At 34.8% G+C, this 12,306-nt stretch overlaps 1 protein-coding gene across 1 annotated transcript in view; it reads left to right on the forward strand.

The window, feature by feature from the left end:
- The first annotated feature begins 10,968 nt into the window (after window positions 1-10,968).
- Window positions 10,969-12,306, forward strand: part of LOC138356290 (uncharacterized) — a 12,269-nt gene continuing 10,931 nt past the window's right edge. Inside the window, exon 1 of the mRNA XM_069312263.1 lies at window positions 10,969-11,219. Within this exon, the coding sequence (XP_069168364.1) occupies window positions 10,969-11,219 (251 nt within the window). The remainder of the gene's footprint in view (window positions 11,220-12,306) is intronic.

The raw sequence follows: 12,306 nt of genomic DNA on the forward strand, positions 1-12,306 counted from the left end.
TAATGTTGCACAGTTCTTAGAAAATGGGAGTGGGAGTGGTAAAATTAACATTTTATTTATTAATATTCCAATTTTCTTTTTCCCTGATATTAAAAAAGATGAGCCATTACATAAACGGATATTACGAGTTGTATCCAACACTCATAAAATTACTCAGCTAGTTGAAGAATATATGTCTTCAAAATACAAATCCTCACAGAAAAAATAATGTTATATGATAACGTTACAACTTGTTTTGAAAATTATGGCATTAAATGTCTCTGTAATACAAATTTTCGAATGGATTATTTTGAACAAATGACTAAACAAAAATTCAAATTTTCCTTTTTTACAGTAGGAAATGTAACCACTTTTCTTGAAAGAATATATGGGAGAGACAATTTAAAACACCCGATATGGTCTTTGTCAGTACACACAACAACACCGGAAGAGTCCGTTATGGTTTTGAGAATCTTAAACGTGAAATTTTGTAATGGATGTAAGAAAGAAATAATAGGAGATGGTATACCTTCGACTTACCATACTGGATCGCTAAAAATTGTTTCAGACAATCCTCCCTCAGTTCAATATTTTGATAATACAGGACGTGAGTTGTTTCAGAGTATAAGCAAAAGTAATAATTTTGTAGCAACGGCTGCCTATTATCTCTATTGTGCATTAAGTGATGATGAGTATCCCTTATGTAATTTATATGGGAAATGTTTTTGTAATGAAAATTACCGATGGAATTATATTTTATCTGTTCTGAAGAAAAGCTTCAAACCTAAGGAGATGTTACAATCAAAAATTGAAGATGCAGTTCATTTTATATATGGAGATAAACCATACTTTTTAAACATAACAAATAAGGAAAATAATCAATATCATATTGTTATATAAAATTTCGATGTTTCAAAGAACGAGGTTCAATGAATATTTTTTATGATCAGGAAAAATGTTGTATTCAAGTACAATTTTTAGATGTTTATGGAAACATTTTACCAACTTCTTGGTTTAAATTATTCGATGAATATTATTATATCCAAATTGGTATTCGCAAAGTTATTACTCCCATAATGTTATTAGCATTTGTAAGTCATTATTATTATTTTGTATTTAGGGATTTTGAAGTTGGCATGTATTGTTCGTTCTTCAAATGGATTAATGATGAAAATAGTGATAATATAGATTATAATTATGATACAGAGGCAAGTAACGACTACAAAGAATATGGAAGTAGTGATTATGAAAGTAGTGATGAAATATTTGTTTAATAAAAAGAAAATATATATATTTTTTCAGTTTTTTTTAATTTTATTGAAAATAAATGTTTATAAAATAAATAAATAATATATAAAATGACTTTGAGTGACTTTTTCTTTGGTTTATTTTTATATAAAAAATCGAATTTAACTATAAAGGGGAAAATATTATTTCTGTTTTCTTTAATTTTATCTCAAATTATAAAGTAACTATGAATATTTTTATCAAAATGTATATTTTGTTTTTTTTATTTTAAATATATATAAAAAATTATACATAAAATTAATAATATTATATATTTAATATCTGTGATAAATAAAATTATGTTTATAAAATTTTACAAAACTTAAACATCAAAAATTTTATATTATATAGAAAAGTTTATAAGTTTTATTTTTTAATAAAATTTGGAAAAACATATAAATCCATAAAGAATTAATTGATTCTCTTCATTTTTTTGCCTTAATTAAAAAATAACCAATACAAAATTTGGAGTTATAAATAAAATTTGATGTCTTATTTGGCAAACTATTCAAGATCCGATTTGCCTAATAAGCCAACGAATGGTCCACCACCGGTTGATGGTCCACCACAGGGTCCTCACTGACCACGGGCTGGTGGTCAACCTCATTTTTTTCCACAAAATATTTTTTATGGATGAGATACCATCTCTAATAAAAAAAAAAAAAAAGAATGATGTGCTGTTACACTGCCCCTAGATATCATTCGGTTCCCAAGAGTTCGACTTAATCAAACCAGAAATGCTGCTCTTCAAATCAAGGGTCTTAAAATATTGAATGCCGTTCCCAATCATAGCAAAGACTGTACCTCTCCCAACTAGTTTAAGAAAAAATGTAAAGTGAGTATAATAAGAGTTTTGGTGAACTTTTGGGATTCCTGTGTCTGTGGGTGTGGGTGTGTGTGTGTGTGTGTCTTTGTGTGTGTCTTTGTGTGTGTGTCTTTGTGTGTGTGTGTGTGTGTGTCTTTGTGTGTGTGTGTGTCTTTGTGTGTGTGTCTTTGTGTGTGTGTGTGTGTCTTTGTGTGTGTGTGACTTTGTGTGTGTGTGTGTGTCTTTGTGTGTGTGTGTGTGTCTTTGTGTCGTTGTGTGTGTGTGTGTGTCTTTGTGTGTGTGTGTGTCTTTGTGTGTGTGTGTGTATGTCTTTGTGTGTGTGTGTGTGTCTTTGTGTGTGTGTGTGTCTTTGTGTGTGTGTGTCGTTGTGTGTGTGTGTGTGTCTTTGTGTCTTTGTGTGTGTGTGTGTGTGTCGTGTGTCTTTGTGTGTGTGTGTGTGTGTCGTTGTGTGTGTGTGTTTCGTTGTGTGTGTGTGTGTGTCTTTGTGTGTGTCGTTGTGTGTGTGTGTGTGTGTGTCTTTGTGTGTGTGTGTGTGTGTGTCTTTGTGTGTGTGTGTGTGTGTGTGTCTTTGTGTGCGTGTGTGTGTGTGTCTTTGTGTGTGTGTGTGTGTGTCTTTGTGTGTGTAAGTGTGTGTGTCTTTGTGTCTTTGTGTGTGTGTGTGTCTTTGTGTGTGTGTGTGTCTTTGTGTGTGTGTGTGTCGTTGTGTGTGTGTGTGTGTCTTTGTGTGTGTGTGTGTGTGTCTTTGTGTGTGTGTGTGTGTGTGTGTGTGTGTCTTTGTGTCTTTGTGTGTGTAAGTGTGTGTGTCTTTGTGTCTTTGTGTGTGTGTGTCTCTTTGTGTGTGTGTGTGTGTCTTTGTGTGTGTGTGTCTTTGTGTGTGTGTGTGTGTGTGTGTGTGTGTGTGTGTGTGTGTGTGTGTGTGTGTGTCTTTGTGTGTGTGTGTGTGTCTTTGTGTGTGTGTGTGTGTGTGTCTTTGTGTGTGTGTGTGTGTGTCTTTGTGTGTGTGTGTGTGTCTTTGTGTGTGTGTGTCGTTGTGTGTGTGTGTGTGTCTTTGTGTGTGTGTGTGTGTCGTTGTGTGTGTGTGTCGTTGTGTGTGTGTGTGTCGTTGTGTGTGTGTGTGTGTGTCGTTGTGTGTGTGTGTCGTTGTGTGTGTGTGTGTCTTTGTGTGTGTGTGTGTGTGTCTTTGTGTGTGTGTGTGTGTGTCTTTGTGTGTGTGTGTGTGTGTGTCTTTGTGTCTTTGTGTCTTTGTGTGTGTGTGTGTGTGTCTTTGTGTGTGTGTGTGTCTTTGTGTGTGTGTGTGTGTGTCTTTGTGTCGTTGTGTGTGTGTGTCTTTGTGTGTGTGTGTGTCTTTGTGTGTGTGTGTGTGTCGTTGTGTGTGTGTGTGTCTTTGTGTGTGTGTGTGTGTGTGTGTGTGTGTGTGTGTGTGTGTGTGTGTGTGTGTGTGTGTGTGTGTGTGTGTGTGTTTGTGTGTGTGTGTGTGTGTGTGTGTGTGTCTTTGTGTCTTTGTGTGTGTGTGTGTGTGTCTTTGTGTGTGTGTGTGTGTGTCTTTGTGTCGTTGTGTGTGTGTGTCTTTGTGTGTGTGTGTCTATGTCTTTTTGTGTGTGTGTGTCTTTGTGTATGTGTGTGTGTGTAAGTGTGTGTGTGTCTTTATGTGTGTGTTTTGGGTGTGTGTTTTTTGTGTTTGAGTGTGAGTTTGTGTGTGTATATGTTTTTGTATAAAAAAAGATGAATAAAAAGGATAAACTTTCAATTAACATACAAATCGAACATATAAATAATGAGAAGTTTAACATTAAAAAAAAACCTGGATTATATTATTTTCCCCTGAGATTTAATCTAACAAGACAATTATTTATAGCTGATAAATTATATTATAAAAATAATATTGATGATTCTCATATTACTTTTACTTATCCTAACAATCTTAGCAGAAGTCAATTAATATATCATAAAATTTATGACATATCAGGACTAACAGCTGATAATAAATTTGTCTGGTATGAAAGATTTTTCACGCAAATTCATAATCAAAATATTGTATATGAAGACGATGATCAGGATTTTTCACTTTCAGTTTATTCTAGAACTCATTCCCCTTTTAAATTAGAAAAAACCAAAATGATACTTTTTATCAACGAGGTTGTGTATTTAATGTTGTTTCTTTTAGATGGGGTAAGAGATATTACCCAAAGTTTAAAACAAAGTTCATTAAGGGAGTATATTATTAATAATTGTATAAATTATCAAAAAGCATTAAAAGCAAATAAAAAAACTCTTAAAACTATTGATATGTACATTTGTATTGATGATGTAATTAAATATGATGAGCTTATCATTGATCATCTTATTAGATATTTTGAAAAAGATAAAAATTGGTCAGAAAGAAAACATATATCATTATCCACTGCATGGCATATGCATTGTGAGTTATTGCAAATATTTACTATGATTAAAGAAAATAAAAAGATTATATCAATACCAAGACTTGCAAAATTTAATTTACAACTTTTACCCGATTATCAAATAACTAAAGTGATAGCTTACCTTCCACAACAAACCTACCATAAAAATATTTGGCACAATCAGTACAAAAATTATTATATTTATAATAATGGTATTATTATTAAAAAGAGGAAGGCGTTGGATGAGATGGAGGAGGGAGGTTTGGAGGATGTGGAGGATGAAGCGGATCAGGCGTTGGAAGATCAAGTGGATCAAGAGATGGAGGAGGTAGTGGAAGAGATTGATGATGATGGAGAGGAAGAGGAGGAATATATTTGTTCAACATACCATGGTGCACGGCTTCGGGCTGAGAGAATATGATGGAGTCTGGTAGAATGATCGGTGATCATGAGTCTACCACAAAGACACACACACACATACACATTCTGACACACACACACACACACACACACACACACACACACACACACATTCTGACACACACACACACACACACACATTCTGACACACACACACACACATTCTGACACACACATTCTGACACACAAAACGCATTCTCACACAGGAAACACACACACACACATTCTGACACACAAAACGCATTATCACACACACACACACACACACACACATTCTGACACACAAAACGCATTCTCACACAGGAATCACACACACACACACACACACACATTCTGACACACATTCTGACACACAAAACGCATTCTCACACAGGAATCACACACACACACACACACACACACATATTCTGACACACAAAACGTATTCTCACACAGGAATCACACACACACACACACACACACATATTCTGACACATAAAACGTATTCTCACACAGGAATCACACACACATTCTCACAAACACACACCAAAACACATATACACACACACACTCATTCTTACACACACACACATACACACACACACACACACACACACAAAGACACACACACACACACACACACAAAGACACACGCACACACACACACACACACTAGTGAAAATCCTCTCGTTGCTCCGCCCACTTCACCCGTGATTGGTGCTCCATCAAGCCAATCACAGCAGACCGGCCGCACAGTTACCACGACTCACATACCAAACACTTAATTGTTTTAAAACAGTAAAGTTAACTCTTTTTTAATACTTATTTAAAAGAGAAAGAATAGCTCATGACAGAATTGATGATAAAAGAAATTGACCATGGTCTTCAGCCTTTTATTCTCATCACCCAAAGATTGGTTGATGAAAATAAATCTTTTTTAAATACAAATAAGTATCTGACAGATTTGACAGAAAACATTAAATTGTCAAATCTTCATCACCCAGCCAAATCTTTTATTAATTCTATCAATGAAAACCTAAATTTTAAATCCCAAAATGATTTTAATAAAATTATGAAAAATATTTTGCATGGTGATGTAGAATCCCCTATTCTAAATATTATAGAAAACAAAGCTCTTAAACAACATATGTTAAAAAAATACCCATTTAAACTCTATGAAGAACACATTAACAATGTAAATAAACTTGCCCAAGATCTTGGGTTTGAAAACGAAACTCAATTTCTTGAATATTTAGAAAGTAATCCTTCACCAACTGATTCCAAATTAACTAAAATTTTTAACACTATGACCAAAAGGGCTGGTAAACATAAAAGTTTGATATTGAAATCTGCGATATTATTAGGTGTAGGTGTTGCTTTTCTTGAATATTTGAACAAATACAATCGGAAGAACAGTGGTTGTTTTAGATACCATGTTGGAAAAGGACATTCCCTAAAAAAAGAAGTATATTTGACCAGATTTTGTAAATTCCCTATCAATCGGGTTGATTATATTAACTATGACATACTAAATGATAATACTCATCCATTGTTCAATAAAAAAGTCTGGAACTGTCAATTTGATATTCCAAATTCTGCAGAAACCCAAAACATATTAAATTTGGGCTGTAAGGGAATATGTTGTCCCCATAACTACAATTATCTTTCACAATTTGTCCAGGGTTATGAACCTATTTCTAATTTAGAAAATAAAGAAATATTTTATATATATAAATGTGAACAGGGAACAATTTTAAGAAATATTGCCGAAATTTTAGGAGATGGTATTGGTGAAGTGATTCAAGGCATTGGGCAATCTGATATATGGCAGTTTATATTGAAATCAATTAAAAATATTGGCTGGGTTATACTTTTAATTTTATTATTAATAATAATGTTAGGCCCATTGATAATGGTGATCAAATAGTGACATATGAGTGCACTAATGGGTGGTGTGGTGTATGGTGCATTGATGTAATAATATACAATATTTACTCACTGAGCTTATTTGCAAAGAAAATGTTTAACTACCATTGCAACATTCATTAACATATTTCATAAATAATTCTCGAGGTAACCCACCATATTCATATGCAATGTATAAGAAGGATATACCCCAGGGGACCTCTGTTATATGTCCATCAATATTTCATAAAATTTTCCATGATTTTAAATTTTCTTTTTCTTTTTCTAAAAAGGAAATTTTATATTGAACTTCAACACTGTAATGGGAATAAATTTCTGATGATTGTGGTAGTGGTGGTTGTGGTGGTGGTGGTGGTGGTAGTGGTGGTGGCGGTGGTGGTGGTGGTAATTGATAAAAATATTTTGAAGGAAAATCAGAAACGTAACATGAAGAAGGTGGAATTACATAAATTGAATGTGGCACTGAAGTCATATAATAAGGTACAATGATATATTGAGTTGTTTGTAATGGTATTTGTGGAATGGTTGGTTGATAATAATAATCATTTCGATGACACCCATATTCTTCACCACCACCACCACCACCACCACCACCACCACCACTATTCCAACTTTCAGCATCACCATTTACTCCAGCTTCCACCATGATTCCTCTCAGTATTCTGGTAAATGAATCCTCAAATTTCTTTATTATATTGATTTGAGGATTCATTTACCAGAATACTGAGAGGAATCATGGTGGAAGCTGGAGTATTGGAGTATTTCTTTATTATATTGATCAATATTAAAAAAATAAATAAATACTCTTAACAATTTCATAATGAAAACTGTTACTGTCTCTGATATTGCAATTGCAACTTACATAGTACATCGTATATCACAACGAAAAACAATGGAGATTCTTCAACAAAGAAATGGAAGTAAGTATTTTAAAAATATTATCATTAAGAATATACCATGGAAAAATATTCCTCCCAATTTCCCCAAAGCTTTCTTAGATGAAAATCCTAACGACTTTGAAGTTAAATTCACAACGCTAGGTTGTAACATGCTAAAATGTTATTATGATGTAAAAACTGCTTGTCAGCCCGGATCTGGATCAGCAATTTTAATAAACGAACGTGAATATGCCTGTAGTGAAGCATGTTATGCTGTTCATAATGAGGTCCTTGAATTTCTTCAAGAAAGATTTGGTAATGATTTAAAATCTATTCTAAACAATACAGAAACAGACAATCATTATTTCTCGAAACCTATTCCCGTTGAAACTTGGTCGATTAATGTCAAGGAATCTAACGAAAATTATTGTTCTGAACAGTTGTCTGCCCTTAAAACATTGGCTCTAAGACCTTCAAGTCGATGGAGTCCTTCTAATGAAAACGAATTACAATCTTATCAAAAGAACCCCATTGCCTATGCCAAGAATACAAATACATATCAACTGAGAAAAGCTGTTGCTGGCTTAATCGATGCGCCACCATTGACATGGAATATTCAGCAACAGAATATAAACTTTAACTCAATCTATTGTAAATTCTTTCATAAATACTATGATAGCCAGTCAGATCAATGCCATAGTCATGTCCAACGCCAGATATTAGGTTTTATATTTGGCAATCAAGTTATCAACCAATTAACCGATGGTGAATTAGTGGACTTACTTAATCCAACAGCAGGAATGAGTATGATTCTTATGGATAAATTGAACAAACAAAATTATATGGATGTTGACAAAGGTTATATTGAAACAGTTGTTCCACAGTCAATACTCGAAAAAGAACAATTTGTTGACGAAGCGGATATAGTAGTATCCTCCGAAAATGTATCATTTATTGAACAGTATACTACTACTACTACTAATTTCATAGATGTTATAATAACACGTTTAGAATCTGAGTTTTCCGATTTATTATCATTAATAAAAGATGAGGCTATTACTATAACCGAAATTGAAGTTACAACTCGAGTGCCTAAGATAATTTCAAGATTGTTAAAATATTTTTCCGAAAACATTCTCCATGATGCTCTTCAAGAATTATTATCTGTAATTATGGTAGAAGCTTCATCTCAACAAATGATTATTCAACTTTTGGCGATGATCATTCGATCATCTATGGTTGAAATGAGCATTCAATTTTCAATACGGCTTTTATCCGTTTTATCTTCGTCTTTATCCCTTGTTTTATCTGTGGGATTAGTGTTGTTACCATTAGAATTATATTTATCAATAGGTAATATTGGTGGGTACAATAATGAAATAACTCATGCTGCATTAGAAAACCTTCGCCATAAAATAATTAATCAATTGTTAGAACAAGATATAAACTTTGGACAATATATTAAATTGGGGCCTCCACAGTCTATAACCACACCACAAATAACACCAGATATGATATATTTATCTGCCATAAATGAAACAATACGCATTTATCCCCCAATGTATAAACATAATTGGTATGGATGGAACTACCACAAATTCTTTAGAAGAGAACAAGATGATTTTAAGCCTGCTTAGTCAGTTTGATGTAAACAGCCTTGGTCAAGCAATTACTCACAAGATTAATTCTAAAACCTATGATAGAGATTCTAAAGTGATAGATATCAGTAATTATATCATTAATGAAGCTAAATATAAACATTATCCCATTCAAACTGCAGATTTGGAATTACAAGAAGTAGAAAATTTAATTTCAAATTCTAAAAGGGATATATTAATTTTATGTTTAGCTTTGATATTTTTAATTGTCAGTCTGTTCCTCTTTCTCTTCAAGAAGCAACTTTATTCTTTTTATACACTAGGCATAAGTAATTGTTTATATATATATTGGTCTCTTTCTACAGCTTGGTTAAATTAAAGATCCATAATAAATATTATATGAGTGTGTGTGTGTATGTGTGTATGTGTGTGCATCCGGTGGTATTCTGAGGCCCCAAAAATAACAACTTGGACCATTTTTATATAAAGAGCTTCACACCAACAGAGAGATCAGACAAGACTCAATTCGTCTCGTTGATAGAGCCGGTGCCTGTCTGGGTGTACATCTTTATGCTGGGTCCAGTCCCATTCCCTTTTTTAATTCTAACAACATTTAATAACCCAAAGGTTTTAATGAGTAAATGTCCTCCATTGTACAAGGTGAATACATGCTTGTCATATGTGGCAAAGACCTCGATCCCCTTCACATATTAAACATATGGAACGTATGGATAGTTCTCTTCCCAAAATTAGCATGTCATTGTTCACTCTGAACAAAATCGACCCAGATAAGTTTCCCTTAACTCAATCTACCCCAGACCTTTCCCCCCCCCCCAAAAAAAAAAAACACCAACATCAAAAGACATCATCAGATGATAATGATCTTAACCCACCCTTCAAGAAAAGAAAGAAAAATGCCATCAGAAGTAGGTTTGGAATGGTGAATCGAGACGATGAAGATTCATCTGAAGATTCATCTGAAGATTCATCTGAAGATTCATCTGAAGATTCATCTGAAGATTCCTCCTCGGAATCCTCTGACGAGGGGTTCCTCTCATTAATCAAGTAAGTAATGACATTTCTCATAAATATTGGTGTTGGCGTTATGGTGTGTTAACTCAATGGCTCCCTGAAGTCCATTGGGCCAAATATTATATACGAGTATCGGATAAAATAATACTCGCCGGAGCTTCGAGACCTGAGCTCTTCGTCGCTGGCCACTAGATTGTCCTCAAAGAATAAAAAGGATGTGATAGCTCCTTACTCCCTCAGTCTACCTCGTAGTTCACGCCCAGTGACAACATGTGTTTAAATCCTTGAAGAAATCCATTCAGTATAGTGAGTGAAGTCGTATTCTCGTCGTTCCTTCTTAAGGGTTATAGTATTAATTTGTTTTTTTTTGTTTTTTTTGTGTGTGTGTAATTTTTGTAATTTTTGTGATGAATAATTGTCTAAAATTGAATTTTATGGAATGCCTAGGGATGTAAAAATTACAATGTAAAATTTACCAGCAATGAATATTGTTTCTCAATGATCATAGGGTTCTTTTTTTTTTTTGTTTTTTTTTATAGTTTGGATGTTTATAGACTAATTTAATAATGGTCTGATTGTAACAACCTTTATCCCTAAAAAAATTTCAGGACCCCAGTACTAAGCGGCTCATCAATCATCTGAACATGGCGCATGTTGGACCTGACACACAGCCCTCTTCCAACCCAGACCAGAAAATCCCACCACAAAGAAACTGTCCCTCAGGCAGTTGTCTAGAGGCTGGGTTTGTGCCCGGGGCAGTGACAATGGACAACAGCAACCATCTCAACATAACATTTCTCAGTCCCAACATAGTCAAGGGCACATCAAAGATGTCGCTGGTGGATGCCATGAAGGCATGGACGATGGGGCAATGGGCGAGACGAAGGGACACAAAGTGTGTGAATGTGGCACTGTGGGGGGGAGGCTCTCGTCTCCTGGCGATGCCCACATCAACACACTCTTCAGTGGTTAGATGAACAATCCCATCAACAGCAACAAAAAATACAGCAACCACATCAAAAAAATAACATTTTGGGGAGTAGGGATGATGAAAGAGATGCAGATTCTGCCCAGACCACTAGTAATGGAAAGAAGGTTCGTTCTCCACGTTTCAGTGACTATTGTGAGGGTCAGTCAGCTCCATCCAACACTCAGGCTAATCCCAAGGTTGTAAGCATTGACTCGTCGTTTTACCCGTCACTGAAGTTGGCACCCCCCGGTTTAGCCTACTGCCCTCCTCATAACAATGATAATGCAATGACAGCAGATGGAAATGAGGTTGATGATGTACAACCGATCGATCTCTCCCTTAAATCTAAACCATCTGCATTGCCAAAACTAACCTCTGTACAGTCAGCTCCATCCAACACTCAGGCTAATCCCAAGGTTGTAAGCATTGACTCGTCGTTTTACCAGTTCCTGAAGTTGGCACCCCCCGGTTTAGCCTACTACCCTCCTCTTAACAATGATCATGCAATGAGAGCAGATGGAAATGAGGTTGATGATGACGAACACAGATTCATATGTGATATTTGCCAAAAAGTATATAAGCGAAAAGAAGCCTTAACAGAATACCGTCGACTACATACAGGGGAGAAGCCTATTGAATGTGACAAGTGTTTCAAGAGGTTCTCTTACAGGGGTTCCCATTATAGACATAAACAGAAACACTGTCCAGTTTTGCACTATTTTACTTTCTTCAAGTTCATCCAGGAGTTCTCGTCTAATGCGACTCACTAGTTCCATTTCATATGTGTTCTAACAGTGCATCTGACACAATGTTGTTTTTGTTATCACGCAGCAGCTTTAGTCCCATCATATGATTAATTTCATATATTCTATCTCGTTTAATTCTTTCAGCATGTTGAGAACTTTGGTAGTTATAGGACGCTTCATTTTGTATTTTTTCCAGTCTATCAATACTTTTGCCATTCTGCAGGACCAAAGCTGGTACATGATAGTCTATCAGAGACCTTTATACG

Source organism: Procambarus clarkii, chromosome 71 (genome assembly GCF_040958095.1).
Source record: "Procambarus clarkii isolate CNS0578487 chromosome 71, FALCON_Pclarkii_2.0, whole genome shotgun sequence".
Lineage (NCBI taxonomy): Eukaryota > Metazoa > Arthropoda > Malacostraca > Decapoda > Cambaridae > Procambarus > Procambarus clarkii.